This window comes from Hemiscyllium ocellatum, chromosome 18 (assembly GCF_020745735.1).
Source record: "Hemiscyllium ocellatum isolate sHemOce1 chromosome 18, sHemOce1.pat.X.cur, whole genome shotgun sequence".
Lineage (NCBI taxonomy): Eukaryota > Metazoa > Chordata > Chondrichthyes > Orectolobiformes > Hemiscylliidae > Hemiscyllium > Hemiscyllium ocellatum.
The window spans coordinates 23,588,944-23,612,078 of NC_083418.1; the positions used below are offsets into that span (position 1 = coordinate 23,588,944).

At 42.9% G+C, this 23,135-nt stretch overlaps 1 protein-coding gene across 4 annotated transcripts in view; it reads left to right on the forward strand.

Moving 5' to 3' along the window:
- The window catches only part of b4galnt4a (beta-1,4-N-acetyl-galactosaminyl transferase 4a), a 691,590-nt gene that overhangs the window by 486,789 nt on the left and 181,666 nt on the right, over positions 1-23,135 (forward strand). For all 4 annotated transcript variants that reach the window (XM_060838421.1, XM_060838422.1, XM_060838423.1 and 1 more), the window contains one exon: positions 6,548-6,626. In XM_060838421.1, the coding sequence (XP_060694404.1) occupies positions 6,548-6,626 (79 nt within the window). The remainder of the gene's footprint in view (positions 1-6,547; positions 6,627-23,135) is intronic.

Here is a 23,135-nt window from a genome sequence, read left to right on the forward strand (position 1 = left end):
TCATTCTTTTTAAAGCTACAGTGTGTCAGTGATAAATTCTGTCATCGACATATTGCTACAATATAGAGCTAAATCAATCACAGCCATGTTTAGTGTAGTACTGCATACAGTTTTGGTCTCCTTACTCGAGAAAGGATGCACTGGCGCTGGAGGGGATGCAGAGGAGGTTCACTACGCTGATGCCGGAGTTGAGAGGGTTGGCTTATGTGGAGAGATTGAGCAGACTGGGACTATACTAATTGGAATTTAGAAGAATGAGGGGGGATCACACAGAGACATATACAGTTATGAAGAGAATCAAAATGATAGAGTGTGTTTCCACAGGCAGGTGAAGCTAGAACTTAGGGGCATAGCCTCAGAGTAAGGGGGAGCAGATTTTGGTCTGAGCTGAGGAGGAACTGCTTCACCCAAAGGGTTGTGAATCTGTGGAATTCCCTTGCCCAGTGAAGTGCTTGAGGCTACTTCGTTGAATGTTTTTAAGGAAAAGATAGATTTTTGAACAGTAAAGGAATTAAGGGTTCTGGTGAGCAGGTGGGTAAGTGGAACTGAGTCCAAGTGAAAGATTAGCCATGATCTTCTTTAATGGTGGAGCGGGCTTCAGGGGCCAGATGTTCCTGTTTCTTACACTCTTATGTGGAGGGTTATGTGAGACTGTGATGTACGGCATTCTTCAGGCTTGGGGGTCTCAATGTGCAGGGAAGCTTTTAACTTTCTATATCCTTGAGTTTAGAAATTGCTGAAAAAATAGTTTCACTTTCCTCCACCTAATAAAATATATCGGGATTGGTAATAAAGAGTGCAGCTCGATACCTTTGGCACATTTTGAGGAGAGAGTTTTACATCTGTGCCAACTATCATGGACAATACCAGATGTACGTTTTTGGAGAAAAAGTGAATATCAACATCTACCAAAAATCAAGATTAGAGTGGTGCTGGAAAAGCACAGCAGGTCAGGCAGCATCCAAGGAGCAGGAAAGTCAACATTTTGGGCAGGAGCCCTTCATTAGACCTTCCTGATGAAGGGCTCCAGCCCAAAACGTCGATTTTCCTGCTCCTCGGATGCTGCCTGACCTGCTGTGCTTTTCCAGCAGCACTCTGACCTTGACTCTGATCTCAGCATCTGCAGTCCTCACGTTCGCCTTATCTACCAAAAATACATCAATCTCAGTCTCGTGAACTTTAGTTGTCTCAGCAGGCATTTTTGGGAGAGGTTTCCAGATTACTGCTACTCCTTGCGTGGGAACGTGATTTCCCTGCTCAATGGCCTAGCTGTAATTTTGGATGTCGTGTTCCCTCATTCTCGATTCCTCCACCAGAGGAAATGTGTTCTCTATTAAGAGCGGAGTATGTTAATAATCATAGAATGTCTACAGTGCAGAAAAAGGCCATTCAGCCCATTGATTCTGCACCGACTCTCCGAGGAGCATTTCACTCAGACCCAGCAACCCCACGTGATGTTTTTACCATGGCAAGCCCAACTAACCTGCACATCCCTAGGCACTACACAGCAACTTTTAACCTAGCCACTCCACCTAACATGCACATCTTTGGACTGTGGGAGGAAACCCACGCAGACACAGGGAGAGTATGCAAAATTCACAGGCTAACCAATGAGTTACTGTGTCACCAAGGAACTAGGATGACACCTCTTGACCAGCATCCATGAACACTCCAGGAAGCAGCAGGCTAGACAGAAGGTATGCACATAAATTACTTTGTAACTCCAAATGATGATGATTTCCAAGTAAATTGAACCTATGCTACTATTAATCCAGTATAAGAGTGTTAAGGAGCACAAGAATATGACATGTATCTATGTTATCAAATCCATTTAATATTTTAAAATCACCAATCAGATTGCCCTTCTAAAGTTAAACAATTAGTAGCAAATTTTACACGAACTGTCCTCATAATTTAACAGGTAGTTTTCAGGTTCAGGTCAATTATTTCACAACCCATCTACAGAACGAATCTCCTTCTTTTTCTCCAGTGAACTATGGAAAGCCCAATTTGAGAGCAGTGTTTTTGTTTTAAAAACTTTATACAACTGTCATTGTCTCCCAGCACAAGTTTCAAGCTTTCTTTTATTTATGAAAGCACTCTTTTTGGGCAGACAAGGTCCATTTAAATTTCTGAACTGAAGTTATTTTGTATCCTACGTTCTTCGATGAGCCTGGTCTGTGCTTCAGAAGAAGGTAGATAGAACGCTATTTCACAGCGTTACAATTCCACCAAAAGACACAGGGCATAGTTTTTATAGCTTGGTTCGTTTACGTCTTGTCTCTTTCTAATGGGAAGGCTGGTTTAAGAGGCATTGTGCAGTGATTAAACTACACCTGTTTATTACACTTTAATTTCTCTCGCCATCAAACGCAATTAAATCCAGAGTTAAAGAACAGCATCCAGGGACTTTAAGATGTTCCCAGTCAAATGGCTCTCACTGCTATTAATTCAAGTTCACTTGCACTGATGCGCATAATAAGCAATTTTTAACTTGAAGTTGATGCAGGCACTGGCAGAGAGCTGAATGAAAGAGAGAACACGGATGCAATCAGCCCTGTCCCACTGCCAGCTAGACGTCTTAGGGAAACAGATTTATTGACTGTAGGCTTCAGACTTCAATCAGTAACTTGCTTTGATGTTGATTAGTCTTCGAGAAGCTGCCGCTCCAAAAGTGGCCTTCTGTTTAAACGCGTGACGCTGGTAGGCCTACATTGCAGTATGGATTGGCTGACAGCTACAATCCAATATTATCAGAGCTCAGCAGAAACTTCAGTGCAGCCAGCTGTTGCAGTTATCCAAATTGTAATCGATTTTGTCTCAAATGTCATGTTCTTAAAGGTTATGGTTATATTCACATAGCAGTCCCATTGGTTTTCAAATTTCAAGTTATTTTTCCAGCGTAAAACCAAAGCTCGCAGTTCAAGTTTTCAGAATTGCGGTCGAGACACATATTGTGCTATTGTGTGTGGGATGTTAACTTGTGTGACATCTGACTCAAAAGCTCTGGGAATTACTTGTGCTCATGAATCCTCTCCTCCTCACCGGTCCCATGCTTTGTTCTGTAGATTTGTTGTTTTCTCTCCATCATGATAACACCTCTTACTGGCATTCATTTGGTACCTCACCCAAGTGGCAATGCTTTTCCTGTAACTGGTTGCTCCGCCATGAAGGAAAATACAGCTAATAACATAGCTGAGCTCACCCAGTGTCTGCACAACTGACCCGGGGTAAGAATTCCTCCTGTTTTTCCTTCATGGGGTATGTATTGATCACTGAGCCATGCAAGGAATGTGGAAGAGATCCATTTTCAAACAGAGTGATCCGTGAGCATGTGGACGATGGTTTTGATCATGAAACCACGCCTGGCTACTCAGTAGAATCTTGCTTCCCAGTTTCCTCAATGGGCTATTCTTGGTTTTTTTTGTTTTTGGCATGTTGCCAGTAAAAGTAGCAGTGACAGACCCCAGCAGTAACACACGAGGTTGAAGGAAGAGACAATCTAGTCATTGCTACGTAATGAGTGGGCAGCCATCAGAGTTGGGATCAGACCATCCTGAAGAAACAGCACCACAGTGTTCAAAGGCAACTCAGAGGTGCAAGGCAGGAGTTTCACAGAGTCTCCCTGACTCTACAAACCTTTAAAACGGGGTTGAGCAAACCCAGATCTGGAAGTTGTGTGTCTTTTTGGAACAGGTCTAGTTTTGCTGGCATGGGAGGATGGTGGAGGATGACTGATTCACAGGAGAGGAATCTCGAATCCTGCAGAGACATTGAAACCATTCAGCTTTTGCCAGGGCCTTGGCACGCAGTATAAAAGTCACCAACAGATGGGGTTGTTGTTAGCACTTTATAGTTTAAGTTTCTTGGACTGAAGCTATTTAATATCCTGCATGATTTGGAGCTGCCGGTGTTGGACTGGGGAGTACAAAGTTAAAAATCACACAACACCAGGTTATAGTCCAACAGGTTTAATTGGAAGCACACTAGCTTTCGAAGCGCTGCTCCTTCATCAACACAATCACCTGATGAAGCAGCGACACTCCGAAAGCTAGTGTGCTTCCAATTAAAGCTGTCAGACTATAACCTGGTGTTGTGTGATTTTTAACGTTATATCCTGCACACTTCAAATATTAATGGCCCTTGTTTTCTGTTGGCCTGACACTTGTTATTCCTGTGGAATTCCCATCAGAGCATGGTCGGAAGAAATTGCCCAGCAAGGTGAAAATTCAACTGGGCAATTTTCCTACGCCTGGAACTTTCTGGAAGTCTACATTTTGAGTGGAGAATTTGGAGGCTTCTGCTGCAGTAAAAGTTAAGCTATTGAATACATAGACAAACTCCTCAGTAACTATTCAACTTGCCCAGTACTTAGACGATACGCAGCCCAAATGCATCTCCCCCAGACCATTTACAGCTGCCCACCCCCCCCCCCAACCCCAGACCATGACCTGACACCTTTCAGCACCTGACTAACTGCCTACCTAACCCTCCTTCCCCCACCAATGGACACACTTTGCCTTACTCTAATCTGCACTAGACCACCCCCGATCTGTACGCAACCCCCTTCTCCTGCCCTTAGACACTCTTGCCCCACTTCCCTGCCACTAAACATGCCCAACAATTTCACTGCCCCAGCTCTGCACCTGATCACCTTTTCCCCATCCCCAGAGTTGGCCTTTCTGGACACAACATCCACTGCTTGATTTATTCCATGCACCTAGTCTATTCTACACTTAGCACCCTGGCCACCTTTACATCCTAGCATGCTCCCCATGGTGCTCACTAAACCCTTCCCACTTGACATCCTAACCAGCTGACACCCTATCTCCTGGTGCCCTACATCCTACCAAAGTGGTATCCTTCCCCTTTGGCCCTCTTCCTCACTATCCAGCTGGCACCCTTCTCAGCAAGCACCCTGCCCCGTACCCAGCTGACATGCTACCTCTGTTACCCTACCACTACCTTGGCTAGGATCCTACTTCCTGGTACCCTAGCCCCTACCCATCTGCACCCCACACTTCTAGCACCCTAACGTCACACTTTAACTTATGTACTCCCCTTTTCCTAGCAGCTATCAAAGTGGCAGTCAGGAAGTTTACAAAATACGACAACTGAGTTGTTGTGAAAACAGGGTGTGGTTTGCCTTTCCCTGACAGTCCTGCTCTGTCAAAGGATGATCAGAATGGAGTTATGGAACGCTGAGTGGAATCTTCTGTCGGAAATACAGAGTGCACTCCTCTCGTTTAAAGAAGGGCAGAGTTGCAGTCTGCATGACAGTGTCACTGTTCAGAATATCCAGGCCACTAACACGGGCTCACACTGTCAAGCGGAGTTTTAAACAAAAACACCCTTTGCTGGGTTGCTGTAGATTAGATTACTTACAGTGTGGAAACAGGCCCTTCGGCCCAACAAGTCCACACCGACCTGCCGAAGCGCAACCCACCCATACCCCTACATATACCCCTTACCTAACACTATGGGCAATTTAGCATGGCCAATTCACCTGACCCGCACATCTTTGGACTGTGGGAGGAAACCGGAGCACCCGGAGGAAACTCACGCAGACACGGGGAGAATGTGCAAACTCCACACAGTCAGTCGCCTGAGGCGGGAATTGAACCCAGGTCCCTGGTGCTGTGAGGCAGCAGTGCTAACCACTGTGCTCAGGAGGCTGGAAGAGCACAGCAAGCCAGGCAGCATCAGGAGGTGGAGAAGTCAACGTTTCAGGTGTAACCCTTCGTCAGGATTGGGGTTGTGGGGAGGGGGAGCAGCACATAAAGACGGGGGAGCAGGGTTTGGGTGGTAATGGAGGAGCCAGAGGATGATGACTGGCCATGTTGTATCAGTCAGGGAAAAAAAAACTCCCATCTGTTCATGCAGTTTTGATACATTCTTTATTGACATTTCCAAAGGGCTGTTATTATGTCATTGTGAATGCTTCAATAAGTTTCACAAGCTACACTTATCTCAGTATGGGGTTCAGAAGGATTTGTTTTTATAAGAGGTTAACCACCTGAAACTGAAAAGCTTTGAATGTGTCTAATGAATGGGAGATTTTCACTATCAGGCACACATGAGTAAAAGGTGCATAAATTAGAAGTTTTCTTTTGTTTCTACATGGCTGTGCCCAGAATAGATTCTGGATGCATGGATATGGAGGTGGTGTAGCGAAATGAGGGGGCCAGGGATTCTGATGGAACACGTGGGTGGGGTGTGGGTATGGAGCAGCCTTAGAGATGGGTGGGAGATATGGCGTTGTGAGAGGTGATGTCTAAAGAACCTGAGAGAACACTGACGCAGTCCTCCTAAACAGCCCTGCCTCTGCACTTGCCCACCTCTGTGGTTGCTTATATTCTGCTTCTGGCAGGCCTGATGGTTTCCCAGCCCAGTTTCCCCCAAGTGAAAAGTTCGTCAGGTCTCTAAACCGGGCTGGAACAGCCCAATCAGGAAGTTTCTGTGACCTGAGCTAGCTACTCTTCAGTAGTGAAAATCCAGCTTATACTTCTAAAATGTTGTCTCATCAATGCTTCTCCTTTCTCCACAGTGTTATTTCTGCAAGAAGGTACTACTTTGAGGTACTCCATAAGCAGGATGATAAGGGGTCAGACCATGTTGAAGTTGGGGTAAGTGGCAATAACTTGCTAACTCTCTTGAGGAGGAGCTCATCAGCAGGGTAATTAGTGATGAGCCAAATTAATTCATTGCATCTGTTTAGATTAATATTGTCAGTTCATTGTTGGATTGCTAAGATTGATTTTTAAGACAATGTTGGAAATGAGTGACTCGTTCTAATGAGCAGGGCCTTTAGAATGAGTTAAAACAGAACTGAGAGCGACAAGGCTTGTCAGTAATTTATGCCTGTTTTAACATGGTCTCATCTTTCTGTGCGGTTTTAGTGTCACACTTCATACATTAACTACTTTACATGTGCGAACTGCCAGTCAATTATTGATAGGAAGATCAGTAAGTGAGATGGCTCAGTGCATTGCCATGGTAACAGTTCATATCACCAAGTGTTAGAATACAGGTTGTTAGAGCCATTGCTGAGCACAGAACTGGTTCCAAGTTTGGAATTTGCAGATTTCTTTCAAGGTTAGAAGACATGACTGGCTGGGAATAAAGCTAGAGCATTTGGGTATGTCTCATCCAGGATGTCAACCATTGCCACTACCAACCTTAACATCATTGTAACTTCATCACAGGCCACACTTCATTACCGTAATTCCCTTAATTCACAAGAAATTAAGGGCTACGGGGAGAATGCTGTAAGTGGAGTTGAAATGCCCATCAGCCATGATTGAATGGCGGAGTGGATTCGATGGGCCGGATGGCCCTACTCCCACCCCCATGTCTTATGGTCTTATGATCTTATGCCAACTGGGGTCACTTTCAAGAGTCAAGAAGTAAATGCAGGTTTCTTTGCTTCTGAGAGCCTTCTTTTGGCAAAGTCCTATTTACCACAACACATGTTATATCCATAAAGGGTCCCATCCCTGTGTCTGCGTGGGTTTCCTCCGGGTGCTCCGGTTTCCTCCCACAGTCCAAAGATATGCGGGTCAGGTGAATTTGCCATGCTAAATTGCCCGTAGTGTTAGGTAAGGGGTAAATGTAGGGGTATGGGTGGGTTGCGCTTCGACAGGTCAGTGTGGACTTGTTGGGCCGAAGGGCCTGTTTCCACACTGTAAGTAATCTAATCTAATTTGCTAGTTGGAACAAGTGACAGCATCTTCTGTGATTGGAAGAGTACAAAATAATCTGGACCTTCATCCTTGGAAGCTGGTTTAATGTGGCCAGCCCTCACATACATATCACAACACATCTACAGATGGCCAAACTGAAGATGTTCAGAGAAATCCACACTTTCTTGAGGTGGGTCAAAGGGCAATACTGATTTGCAACATCATTAAAAGAGAAAAAACAAATAACTGCTGTTGCTGGAAACGTGAAATAAAAAATAGTAAATGTTCAGCAGGCTTCTGCGCAGAGTCAGAGTCAGCATTTCAACTTGATCATAGAATCCTTACAGTGTGGAAACAGGCCATTTGGCCCAACAAGTCCCACCAACCCTCTGAAGAATTCGCCATCCAAACCCATTCCCCTACCCTATTACTTTACATTTCCCCTGACCAATGCACTTAACCTACACATGGCTCTAATGCAACGAGGGGTACGTTGGGTTCCAAGAGATCAATTGTGTGAGGGGATTCTCTAGTCCGAGGTACAGACAGACATTTCTGTGGCCAGCAGCGGAAAATCAGAATAGGGTGTTGCTTCCCTGGTATCAAGATCAAGGATGTCTCAGAGAGGGTGCAGAATGATCTCATGGGGGAAAGGGGTCAGCAAGAGGTCATTATCCACATTGGAAACAATGACTTAGGAAGGGAAAAGGTTGAGATCCTAAAGGGAGATTAGAGAGTTAGGCAGGAATTTAAAAAGGAGGTCCTCAAGAGTAGTAATGTCTGGATTACTCCTGGTGCTACAAGCTAGTGAGGGCAGGAATAGGAGGACATAGCAGATGAATGCATGGCTGAGGAGCTGGTGTATGGGAGAAGGGTTCACATTTTTGGATCATTGGAATCTCTTTTGGGTTAGAAGTGACCTGTACAAGAAGGACGGATTGCACCTAAAATGGAAGGAGACTAATATACTGGCAGGGAGATTTGCAAGAGCTACTCAGGAGGATTGAAACTGGTAAGGTTTGGGGGGGGGGGTGGTGGACCCAGGGAGATACTGAGGAAAGAGATCAATTTGAGACTGGTACAGTTGAGAACAGAAGGGAGTCAAACAGTCAGGGCAGGCAGGGACAAGGTAGGACTAATAAATTAAACTGCATTTATTTCAATGCAAGGGGCCTAACAGGGAAGGCAGATGAACTCAGGGCATGGTTAGTAACATGGGACTGGGATATCATAGCAATTACAGAAACATGGCTCAGGAATGGGCAGGACTGGCAGCTTAATGTTCCAGGATACAAATGCTAAAGGAAGGATAGAAAGGGAGGCAAGAGAGGAGGGGGAGTGGCGTTTTTGATAAAGGATAACATTACAGCTGTGCTGATGTAAAATATTCCTGGAAATACGTCCAGGGAAATTATTTGAGAGGAGCTGAGAAATAAGAAAGAGATGATCAACTCATTGGGATTGTATAGTAGACCCCCTAATAGTCAGAGGGAACTTGAGAAACAAACTTGTAAGAAGATCTCAGCTATCTGTAAGAATAGTAGGGTGGTTATGGTAGGGGATTTTAACTTTCCAAACATAGACTGGGACTGCCATAGTGTCAAAGGTTTAGATGGAGAGGAATTTGTTAAGTGTGTACAAGAAAACTTTCTGATTCCGTATATGGATGTACCTACTAGAGAAGGAAATCATGTCTCACAAACTTGATTGAGTTTTTTGAAGAAGTAACGAAGAGGATTGATGAGGGCAGAGCAGTAGATGTGATCTGTATGGACTTCAGTAAGGTATTTGACAAGGTACTGGCTCAAAGGTAGATGACAGAGAGTGGTGGTAGAGGGTTGTTTTTCAGACTGGAGGTCTGTGACCAGTGGAGTGCCTCAAGGATCAGTGCTGGGTCCCCTACCTTTCATCATTTATATAAATGATTTGGATGTGAGCATATGATGTATAGTTAGTAAGTTTGCAGATGACACCAAAATTGGAGATGTGGTGGACAGTGAAGAAGATTACCTCAGATTACAACAGGATCTGGACCAGATTGGCCAATGGGCTGAGAAGTGGCAGATGGAGTTTAATTCAAATAAATGTGAGGTGCTGCATTTTGGAAAAGCAAATCTTTGCAAGGCTTATACACTTAATGGTAAGGTCTTAGGGAGATGTTGCTGAACAAAGATACCTTGGAGTGCAGGTTCATAGCTCCTTGAAAGTGGAGTCGCAGGTAGATAGGATCGTGAAGAAGGCGTTTGGTATGCTTTCCTTTATTGGTCAGAGTATTGAGTACAGGAGTTGGGAGGTCACGTTACGGCTGTACAGAACATTGGTTGAGCCTCTGTTGAAATATTGCATGCAATTCTGGTCTCCTTCCTATCGGAAAGATGTTGTGAAACTTGAAAGGGTTCAGAAAAAATTTACAAGGATGTTGCCAGGGTTGGAGGATTTGAGCTGTAGGGAGAAGCTGAACAGGCTGGGGCTGTTTTCCCTGGAGTGTCAGAGGCTGAGAGGTGACCTTATAGAGGTTTACAAAATGATGAGAGGTATAGATAGAATAAATAGACAAGGTATTTTCCCTGGGGTATTGGAGTCCAGAACTAGGGGGCATTGGTTTAGGGTGAGAAGGGAAAGACATAAGAGACCTAAGGGGCAACTTTTTCACACAGAGGGTGGTATGTGTATGGAATGAGTTGCCAGAGGAAGTGGTGGAGGCTGGTACAATTGCAACATTTAAAAGGCATTTGGATGGGTATATGAATAGGAAGGGTTTGGAGGGATATGGGCCAGATGCTGGCAGGTGGGACTAGATAGGGTTGGGATATCTGGTCGGCATGGACGGGTTGGACTGAAGGGTCTGTTTCCATGCTGTACGTCTCTCTGATTCTATTACTCTATGACATCCCTGAACACAATGGCCAATTCACCAAACATCTTTGGACTGTGAGAGGAAACCGGAGCACCCAGAGGAAACCCAGGCAGATACGGGGAGAATGTGCAACCTCCATGCAGATAGTCTGTTTCCATGCTGTACATCTCTATGACTCTAGTAATATACCCATCCAGATGCCTTTTAAATGTTGCTATTGTACTTGCCTCCACCACTTCCTCTGGCAGATCATTCCATACACGTACCACCCTCTGCGTGAAAAAGTTGCCCTTGGGCTGGGATACCTGGTCGGCATGGACGGGTTGGACCAAAGGGTGTGTTTCCATTCTGTATATCTCTGTGATTCTATGACTCTATGACATCCCTGAACACTATGGCCAATCCACCTAACCTGCACATCTTTGGACTGTGGGAGGAAAACGGAGCACCCAGAGGAAACCCACGCAGAAACGGTGGGGGAGGGGGGGGGGGGGGGAGCGGGGAGAGAGAGTGTGCATACTCCATACAGATAGTCGCCTGAGGCTGGAATCAAACCCAAGTCCCTGGCATTGTGAGGCAGCAGTGCTAACCAGTGATCATTTGCCATAAGTGGAAAGAAACAGTGATAAAATATGGCTGGGTATACGGGACAAAGAAGGAGGGTCTACAACAGCGTAGCAAGCAGGAGAGATTAAATGATGAAAGAGGTGATGGTGTGAGACAAAATGTGATTGTAATGGGACAAATAAAGTAACAAAGATGACTGAAAGGGAATATGAATGGGAAATAGCAGAGGCCATGCCAACAGTTGCCACCTGCACAAATGGAGGCAGATGTTATGATCTGAATTGTCAATCTCAGCTCTGAGTCTGTCAGGCAGTAAGGTGTCTGAACTGAAAGATAAGAGACAGTTCCTCAAACTTATATTGAAATTCATTGGAACACACTGGGAAACTGATAATAGAGCCATCAATGTTGGACTGAGACGGAGAATTAAAATGACAAGTGATTGGAAGCTTGCAGTGTAAACGCAGGTGGTCCGCACATCAGTCCCACAATCTGTGTTATCTCCCCATTATGGAAGAAACCATTCAGTGAGGAGCACAGGTTTATTAAATTGGAAGTAGTACCCACAGATCAGTAAGTTACAGTCCATGTGGGAACCAATGGCCTGTAAAAAGAGACTTGAATTCCCAATGATCAGCTTGAAAGAACTGCACGTGATTTGCAAAGTAAAGAATTATTCTATAGCAAATAGACTAAAACAACTAAGCATCACCCAAAAGTCAGCTATCAACTTAAATTACAGAAAAGTGACCCTTTTTAATATGACCAATGCACCCATTCTACTGACACTTGCTTTACAGCATGCTTCCCTATGATTAAAGTCATCATAGGAAATAATCCATAGTCACTCCAGTTTCCAAATAGTTCATGTCTAACAAGTCAAAATGTTAAGAGATCACTAAAACGCATTCTGTTTTTGGAAGATTTTCAAACTGATCACCCCCCAGCAATAAGGTCCTTCTTCTCCTAACTTCGTCTTTATAATGCCGTAGGATATCTCTTCAATCAGGGACCATCCTGTCTCCCACATTCAGCCTCATAGCTGGCAAAGGATTGCAGGCCTTCTCATTATGGCAAACAACTGCAGTCTTTGTCTCTGTAAGAGCCTCCCATCTCTCTCTCTGTTCATAACCCGAATGGCTACAATTAGAACAGCTGCTATTCCATTTCTTTCCAATATAGGATCTGATGCATGAATTTTCATTGCCTCGCACCTCAGTCCATTTGTCCCACGGTAACCAAACCACAGGGGCTTGTTGTTGGAAGCAGAACACATGATGTGCTTCATTCCTCCACTATACCATGAGTCCAAAACATCGTCAACTTATAAAGCCTTGTGTTTGCAATAAGTGTTGAATCTGAAGCAGTAGCCTTGAGTGTTGCAAAGGGAGAGGTGGACATTTATGGGAAAATGTCAATGCAAAGGGAGAGATGTTGTGGTCCTTTAGGATTCTGCAAGAGTACTGTGAAGAAGCTAACACCTCCAAAGTGAGGAGAGGGAAAACAAAGGGCCGGTGGCATTACTTTAGAGATGGCAGATATAGCAGAGTGTAATCTGTTGAATATGGAATGTGGTGGGTGAAAGGTGAGGATAAGGGGAACCCTAGTGTAATTCTTGGAAGAAGCAAGAAAGATTAAGAGCAGAGAATGGGAAATAGAATGTATATAGTTGAGGATCCTGCCATATATAGTGGAGGAGGTTTCTTGTTTGAGGACAAAGGAAAACATTGCATGTTTAGAAAATTGGATTTCTAGAACAGGTAGAGGTGGAGCAACTTGAAAATTTGAATAGAGTTCTTATGAGAAATGAAGGGAGTGGAAGCATATTCAACTGAGGAATCAGTAGGTTATAGAACATAGAATAATATAGTGCAGAACAGGCCCTTCGGCCCTCGATGCTGCGCTGACCTGTGAACTGTTCTCAGCTCGTCCCCCTACACTATCCCAAAATCATCCATGTGCTTATCTAAGGATTGTTTCAATCTCCCTAATGTGGCTGAGTTGACTACATTAGCAGGTCGGACATTCCAAGCCCTTACCACTCTCTGCATGAAGAACCTGCCTCTGTCATCTGTCTTAGATCTATCACCCCTCAATTTGTAGTTATGCCCTCTCGTACAGGCTGATGTCATCATCCTAGGAAAAAGCCTTTCACTGTCTACCCTATCTAAGCCTCTGATCATCTTGTATGTCTCTATCAAATCCCGCCTTAGCCTTCTTCTTTCCAATGAGAACAGATCCAAGTCTCTCAGCCTTTCCTCATAAGACCTTCCCTCCAGACCAGGCAACATCCTGGTAAATCTCCTCTGCACCTTTTCCAATGCTTCCACATCCTTCCTGTAATGGGGCGACTAGAACTGTACACAATATTCCAAGTGAGGCTGCACTAGCATTTTATAAAGGATATTGGTTTCAAAGGTCCAAAGGAAACATATAATATCAAAGATAACTTTGATCACTTGTTTCCTTTCCCCCACCAATGACAAACTACTTTATTCTCAAAACATGTAGTGTTATGCAACTATGTCAATTGATATAACACAGTGCATTGATGTATAGTCATGAATTCTTCCTATATTGCTAAGAGAATACAAACAAAGCACATGAGACCAGCACACTAAACGAAAACGGCGGCAAATGAACTGAAATAAAATGTATGGAGAAGCATTTTTCAGGAGAATCTAATGTATTAATAACTTGTTTTGAAATGATATTAGTTCATGATGTGATCCTCACAGAAACTGACAACTTTATAAGAAAGCAATCCCCATGATACCAATGAAATAAAATTCAATGGACAAGTTTTCTTATTTTAAAACTTATACTGAAATGAACCACACAAAAAAAATATAATTCAAACATTCAATAGCTGCCAAAAGTTATTTCAAATAAGAATGTGTATTTTCACTTTGAGCATGCGATACATCAAAGGTTCACCTCATGTTATCACAAGCAATTGCATCCCTTCTCATACAAACATGGCACGAAATGCAATCTCAATTTTTCCGCTTGTCCTGCTCTACGTAGAATCTCTCACTTTCAGTCAATCGTTTAAGCTCTTGAGTTGCATTCACCAGTAACCGTATTCCATCCAAAGTCCACGGGCACAGTTCACACCAAAAAGGCGTTCATCTAAGAGCCATATACCACTCACCCCAGAGTCCCATTTCTTTGATTCCTTTAAATGACCTGATGGGCTCTGGACAAACTGGAAGAGCAAAGTGGTTCTTGTCTAATCCACAGCCCTGTTTTCTTGTCTTCAGCTCTCTGTCCTTTCCAACTTCATAATATGCACAGTGTTGTATGAAGTGTGGTGTATTTATCAGATGAACTTTTAAGTTTTGAATGAGTAGCGTATGGAATTTTCTGTGTATTGGGGCCTATTTTCAGTGAAGGGGCCTATTAACTTCGAAGTATTTCTGCAGCCAAGGTGACTTATTTTAAAACAGCCTCCAGTAACTAATGGAGTTTTGTTTACATTGGGAGAGTTTACATGCAAACAAAGTGTACAGTGAAGCACATTAAGCTTTCAGGTGAAAGATTTTGGAGTTTTTGTTTAGTTTCGGGGGAACATCCATAACTTTGAGAGAAATCTTTCTGTTTTTGTTTTGGCTTAGGCAATTCTGTAGGGTTCTTGGCTGAAAAAAAATTGTACAAAGCAGTTGGTCATGAGAAAGGGAGAAGATTGTTCAAAATTGTTAAACAATACATTACTTCAATATAAGGAGCACAGTAATAGTTCCAAACCAGAAGTGATTGGCTAAAGCGCTGAAATTAAGAAAGTTTAATCTCCAGGTAGGAAGGCTCCAGGAAGAGGCTATCAGATTCTTGAGACTAAAAGTTGAAGTCACCTTTGAAGCCCCATAGAGGCGACAGAGAAGGTGCATATCTCTGTAGGTACTTTTTTTTGGAATTAATTGTCTTGTTTCTTATTGCATTTCTAAATCTGTAAGTTTGTGTTATATGAAAATAGTTTGGATTATTCTATTTTATCTTCATTTCATTTTTTTTAGTTTTATCGTCAGAATTTAACCTATAGTACTGTGTGCCTTTGTTTCAGTGAGATATCCTCTTGGTAAATCTGAAATAAAAATGGCCAATCAAACCAGATTTCAGTCTGGGATCTGATTTATCCGGTAATAATATCAGCTGGGATCATAACAACAGTACCCAGAGTTGTTTCAGTACCAAGATCTATTCTGAGATCAATTCTGAGACATGTCATATTGTCATCAAAAATGATTTGGAGATGCTGGTGTTGGACTGGGGTGTACAAAGTTAAAAATCACACAACACCAGGCTATAGTACAACAGGTTTAATTGGAAGTACTAGCTTTCGGAGCTCTGCTTCTTCAACCACAACTACCTGATGAAGGAGCAGCACTGCAAAAGCTAGTGCTTCCAATTAAATCTGTCGGACTATAACCTAATTTTGTGTGATTTTTAACTTTGTCATCAAACAGACATCTATTCCTGATGAAGGGCTTATACCTGAAATGTCGACTCTCCTGCTCCTCGGATGCTGCCTGACCGGCTGGGCTTTTCCAACACCATACTGTTCGACTCTGATCTCTAGCATCTGCAGTCCTCACTTTCTCCTATCTGATCCATTCATGGCGAGCATTGCTTGCTTCATAGAAGTTATTGAATCATGGAAGTTAGCAAGCAGCCATTTTATTGTGTGTAGAGGATTTAACTGTGATAGGATTGGTAGTACTCCTAGTGCGGTCTTTTAAGTCCTGAGTGCTTTCCATTAAAAAAAAGCTTTATTTACAGCTTAATTGACACAAATATTCTATTAATATTTTGGTAAAACACTTGTTGCCTTTCAGTCCTAACTATGTCAACATGGAGCACTAACATTATTAGTAAACTAAATTAATTTCATACATTTTGCTGATGTCTCGTTACTCTACAGTGGTTAGGAAGGCAAGCAGAATGTTGACCTTAATTGTGCGGAGGGTGAAGTATAAATGTAAGGAAGGCTTTGTGAAACTGTTCAGAGCAATTTTGCAACTTATTTTTGAGTATTGCGTACAGTTTTGTTCTCATTATATAAGGAATGATATAATTGCTTTGGAAGCATTTCAGAGGAGGCCTAACCCTGGGTTGAAGAGGTTTACTTATAAGGCAAGATTAATTGGGTTGGAAAAGTGAGACGTGATCTGTTTGAAACATGGAAGGAAGCTTCTCGGAGTTGAAACTTCAAGGATTCTTCCTATCTTGAGGAGTCTAGAACTGGGGAGTACAGATCAAAATAGAGAATCTTCCATTTAATATTTAGATGAGCAATATCTTCTCTCAAACGGTTTAAGTCTTTTGAGCTCTCTTCCACAAATAGCTCTAGGCACTGGGTTAGATAGATTTTTGATTGATACAGAAGTTAAAAGTTATGGGGAAGGTGCAGGAGAGGAGTTAAGGCCACAGCCGCATCAGCCATGATGTTACTGAATGAAAGAACAGGCTCAATGAGTGAAATGGCCCACATTTACTCATATATCTTATGATCTTGTTACGAACTTCCTTTCACATGTAATTCTGAACTGCCAGTCACCAGACAAGCTGGGATCAGACAATCTTGCAATTACCTTGCTAATTACCTTTTGGTAGCTTAAATTTTGATCAAGTTCAGGCTCAATGGGCCAGTTGACCTATTCCTGTTTCTAACTCTTATGATCTTTCACTCTCACAAAATGTGCATTTGTTGGAAACTAGCAATGTCATAATCAGGGAACTAATTAACCCTGTTTCAGAATACTCCCCTGTTTCACTTTAGCCTTAAAGGGGACATCATACATGAAAAAAATACAGACTTTTCACCAAGCGCACAGCTCATCATAGCCTGATTAACCACCCATTTCAACTCCATTGTGGATATTTTTGACAACATGGTAACTATCAATCTGTTGTCTACATTACTGTGTAGCAGCAAAGAAAAGTGCTCTGCTAATTTAAGGCTGGTGTGGAAGGAAGAGTTTACTTTTGCTGACTTAAAGAAAGTAATATGGAAACAAGATACTGGGTCAACCAGAAGAAGGTTAGAGTGGAATGTCAATTCTGAGAACTACACAGTGCCACACTGGCAGCACTGAGGACATCAACGTGATTCATGACAGGCACAGGCACAGAGACAGGCAACATGGTGGCTCAGTGGTCAGCACTACTGCCTCACAGCACCAGGGACCCAGATTTGATTCCAGCCTCGGGCCACTGGCTGTGTAAAGTTTGTATATTCTCCCTGTGTCTGTGTGGGTTTCCTCCCACAGTCCAAAGATGTGCAGCTTAAATGGGTTGGCCATGCTAAATTGCCCATAGTGTTCGGGGCATTAGTCAAAGGAAATGTAGAGAAATAAGGGAATGGATCTGGGTGGGTTACTCTTCGGAGGGTCAGTGGACTTAGAACATAGAACATAGAATATTACCCTGCAGTACAGGCCCTTCAGCCCTCGATGTTGCACCGCCCTGTCATACTAATCTGAAGCCCATCCCACCTACACTATTTCATGTACGTCCATTTGCCTGTCCAATGACAACTTAAATGCACTTAAACTTGGCGAATCTACTACCGTTGCAGGCAAAGCATTCCATACCCTTCCTACTCTCTGAGTAAAGAAACTACCTCTGACATCTGTCTTATACCTATCTCCCTTCACTTTAAAGTTGTGTCCCCTCGTGTTTGCCATCCCCATACTTGGAAAAAGGCTCTCCCTGTCCATCCTATCTAACCCTCTGATTATCTTGTATGTCTCTATTAAGTCACCTCTCAACCTTCTTCTCTCTAACGAGGACAGCCTCAAGGCCCTCAACCTTTCCTCATAAGACATTCCTTCCATACCAGGCAATGTCCTAGTAACTCTCCTCTGCACCCATTCCAAAGCTTCCACATCCTTCTTATAATGCGGTGACCAGAACTGTACACAATACTCCAAGTGTGGCCATACCAGAACTTTGTACAGCTGCAGCATAACCTCCTGGTTCCGGAACTCAATCCCTCTATTAATAAAGGCCAAAACACTGTATGCCTTCTTAACAACCCTGTCAATCTGGGTGGCAACTTTCAGGGATCTATGTACGTGGACACCGAGATCTCTCTGCTCATCTGCACTCCCAAGAATCTTACCATTAGCCCAGTACTTTGCATTCCGATTACTCCATCCAAAGTGTATCACCACACACTTGTCCACACTTGTTAGGCCGAAGGGCCCGTTTCTACACTGTAGGGATTCTAAGTCTCAGAAAAGGCTGAGACCTGACTGTTCATGGATATCTGATGTTTTAGATCAACAGGGAAGAAGGAAAGAGTGTTGGGTTAACTTTATGAACAAAAAAATAAGATCAATCCATAAGTGATATCTGATCTTGGTACAAAAAACCAAGTTATAGAATCAGTTTGGTATGGATAAGGAATTGTAAATGAAAGAAGTCAATTGTGAAAGTAGGTTATAAATTCCCTAACAATAGATAGTTACATTGCATGATGCTGTTTCTATCAAGAAGTAATTGGGATTTGTATGAAAGGCATGGCAATGATTGATGGTGATTTACATCTTCATAGATTATGCAATATTAGTAAAGAACCTCAAGCAGAATTTTCTTAGGTGTATTTGGAACAGTTCCTCAGAACAACGCATCTTGAACCAACCAGGGAACAGTTAGTAATGTGTAACAGTAAAGAATTAATTTAGAATCTCACAGTCAATGGCCCCCTAGGTAAAAGTGATTATAACATGAAAATAAAACAAAGAACTGTGGATGCTGGAAATCTGAAGCAGTAACAGAAGTTGCTGGAGAAACTCAGCAGGCCTGACTGCATCTGTGGAGAGAAAGCAGGCACCAAGGCTCCTGTCACACATTCCAGATGAGGAGGCTGTTTACCTGCTCTTAACTCAATCTAGCCCTCTGGATTCGCCACTCACCATGTGCTCTTTACTTTGGGAGGCTGGGCGACAGCTTTGTAGAATATTTACATTCTGTCCATAAAAATGACCTGGCTTCCAATTGCCTGTCCGTCAGTGCACCACTGTGTTCCTATGCCAGCATTTCTATATCGGGCCTGCAGCACCGAGGTTCAATGCAGGCTGGAAGAACTAAATCTTGTTTGCACCGTGCAGCCTTCAGGACTCAATATTAAGGTCAATAATTTTTGGGCCTGGACTGCTTCTTCCAAGTCCTTTCCCCATCCTCACAAACCAGGCCCAATGATGGTATGGTTTGCTTTCAGCACAGCCAACCATATGCTACTCAGATGCAGTCAAGCCTGCTGAGTTTCTCCAGCAACTTCTGTTACTGCTTCAGATTTCCAGCATCCACAGTTCTTTGTTTTATTTCCATGTTATAATCACTTTTACCCAGAGGACCATTGACTGTGAGATTCTGAATTAATTCTCCCCTACTCACTGTGTCCACTATCAGCTCTTCTTTCTCCTTGGCTTACAATCCCTTTGTCTGCTTAACTTTTTCTCTCCATCTGGGCTCTAGTTCCATTCAACAATTACTCCTTTACATTAGCACCCTCTACTTAGCCCACCCCATCTTCAGTAGTATATATAAACTGATCTTTGTCTAGCTACAGTTCTGAAGAAGGGTCACTGAACCCAAAAGTTTGACTCTGATGTCTCTCCACTGATGCCACCAGAACTGCTTAGTTTCCCTCGCAATTTCTATCTTTCTGTTTTAGTTCACAACAAGGTAGTATTTCACAGATGAGAATTGTAAGTCTAAACCTAGGGACTTAAATAATGGCAGTTACAGAAGCCTAATTATGATATCAGACCAGGCCGCTGGCTTTATGTTTATGGCTTGCCTAGGGACCAGTTAGTTTTTTAAATGTAGACAAATGTTGAGATCCCAAGTACTTACTAAGAGAATAAAGCTACAAGATTGCATAGCCTCTCGTATCTTTGGCACAATGGCTCAGTGGTTAGCACTGCTGCCTCAAGCACCAGGGACCTCATTTTGATTCCCACCACGGGCAACTATCGATGTGGAGTTTGCACATTCTCCCCGTGTCTGTGCGGGTTTCTTCTGGGTGCTCCAGTTTCCTTCCACAATCCAAAGATGTGCGTGTCAGGTGAATTGGCCATGCTAAAATTACCTATAGTGTTAGGTGCATTAGTCAGAGGGAAATGGGTCAGTGTGGACTTGTTAGGCCAAATGGCCTATTTCCACACTGTAGGGAATGTAATCTTCAAAAGGTATCAATTTGGGGATGGAGCTGGGGAGGAAGATAAGAAAAAATAAAGCAAAAATGTCATTGGTTTGAGTAGTTTAGAGGACCATAAAAAACAAATAGGTATAAAATATACATATCCAATTTAAATTCTAATATCAAGAATGTAGCAATGCAGAAAGATATGGGTATGTTGAACATGAATCACAAAACGCTCACATGAAGGCACAGTAAATAATTAAGAAGGCACAAGGAATATTGGTTTCTACTACAAGATGGGTGGACTGTACAAGTAAAGGTGTCTTGCCACAAATGTGGCATTGGTATTCTGTACTGTTTTGTCTCGTTACCTAGCTGGGGATTTACTTGTCTTGAAAGCAGTTCAAAGCAGATTTACTTTGCTGATTACTGGGATAAAGGGGTATCTTTGATGAAAATTTGAGCACCTACCCTGGGAGTTTAGAATTATGAGATGTGACCTTATTGAAAACAAAGTTCTGATGGGGTTTGTTAGAGTAATTGCTGACATTATGTTTCCCCTCCTAATGGAATTCAGAACTAGGGCACTCAGGTTAAAATAGGGTCTGTTAAAATGAAGATGAGGAGTAATTTGTTCTTTCAGAGAACCATTAGTCTAGAATTCTCTTCTACAGTGGAGGCGTGTCATTGGGACATATTCAAGACTGAGTTTGAAATGTCAGAGTGGGGTGGAGGGATTAAAAATAACTATAGGACCCTGAGAGCTAAACAAATTCAACAAAAGTTCAATAAAACCTGGTCCAACAAAACAATCTGTCTTTATTAACAAGGAAATGGCAGGCAGAGTTGCTGAACTTGGAAAAGAGAGAGTTGATCGCAGCTCTGAGTCTCTGTCAAAAGTTCATGCTTACAGAGAGAATAGCAGGAAGCTTTATACTTAGCAATAGGAAACTTATCAATGGCAATCAATAGCTATCATGAGAGGTTAGTCATCCATTAGACATTGAATTATGATCTGTGTTATTACTTCCGAGGTTTATCATATTGACTTCCCAAAACCTTGTGCCACATACATAATCTCAATATCATCCTTGTTGGGGGCTCAGAGAATTTTGCAGAATGTCTTTATTTGGGCTTAGTCAGTATCCCCGAATTTATGTGGAACCAGCCAAATCAAGCTCCACCGCGGTCTACCAAGGTTAAAGAATTTATGTGGACTTAGCCTACTTCAAGTCCTGCAGTGCTTTGACCTTTGATATAGTTTTAACTTGTGTTATGTTACAATCAGGGGTTGGCCAGTTTTCCCATCATGCAACTATCTGTTTCACACAATTACACAAGGGGTGGGAAGGGGCAGAATTTTGACCACCGATGGAGTGAAAGGTTATGGGGATCTGGCAGGCTACAATTAGATCAGTCATAATGTTGTTGAGTGCTGGAGAAAGCTCAGTGAGGCGCATAGGCTACTGTGTCTACTATTCCTCTCAGCATTATGAAGGGCTCTATTTAGATTAGATTAGATTCCCTACAGTGTGGAAACAGGCCCTTCGGCCCAACTAGTCCACACCGACCCTCCGAAGAGTGACCCACCCAGACACTTTTCCCTCCGACTAATGCACCTAACACTATGGGCAATTTAGCATGGCCAATTCACCTGACCTGCACATCTTTGGACTGTGAGAGCAAACTGAAGCACCCAGAGGAAACCTGCACAGACACAGGGAGAATGTGCAAACTCCACACAGATAGTTGCCCTTGGCAGGAATCAAAACCAGGTCCCTGGCATTTGAGGCAGCAGCGCTAACCACTGAGCCGAAGATACAAGAGGCTATTCAATCTTTGGAAACCCATGCAGATACGGAGAGAGTGTACAAACGCTACACAGATAGTCTTTATCGAAAAGACAGGGAGGTCAGCAGAGGGGGTGGGGTTGCCTTGTTAGTTAAGAACAAAATTAAACCTATGGCACTAAATGACATAGCGTCGGATGATGTGGAGTCTGTGTGGGTGGAATTAAGGAACCACAAAGGCAAAAAAACCATAATTGGAGTTGTGTACAGACCTCCTAACAGTAGTCAGGACCAGGGACGCAACATGTACCGGGAAATAGAGAAGGCATGTCAGAAAGACAAGGTCACGGTGATCATGGGAGACTTCAATATGCAGGTGGACTACGGGTAAATAATGTTGCCAGTGGATCCAAAGAAAAGGAATTCATGGAATGCTTACAGGATGGCTTTTTGGAACAGCTTGTCATGGAGCCCACAAGGGAGCAGGCTATTCTGGACCTAGTGCTTTGCAATGAACCAGACTTTATAAAAGATCATAAAGTAAGGGAACCCTTAGGAAGCAGCGATCATAATATGGTAGAGTTCAGTCTGCAGTTTGAAAGAAGAAGGCAAAATCGGATTTAATGGTGTTACAGTTAAATAAAGGTAATTATGAGGGCATGAGAGAGGAACTGACGAAAATAGACTGAAAGCAGAGCCTAGAGGGAAAGACAGTAGAGCAAAAATGGCAGGAGTTTATGGGTATAATTGAGGACACTGTACAGAGGTTCATCCCCAAGAAAAGAAAGATTATCCGGGGAGGGATTAGACAGCCATGGCTGACAAAGTAAGTCAGGAAATGTATTAAGAGAGATCCTATAAAATGGCCAAGAGCAGTGGGAAATCAGAAGATTGGGAAGGCTACAAAAACAAACAGGATAACAACGAGAGAAATAAGAAAGGAGAGGATCAAATATGAAGGTAAGCTAGCCAGTAATATTAGAAATGATAGTAAAAGTTTCTTTCAATATATAAGGAACAAATGATAGGCAAAAGTAGACATTGGGCCACTTCAAACTGATGCTGGAAGCCTAGTGATGGGAGATAAGGAA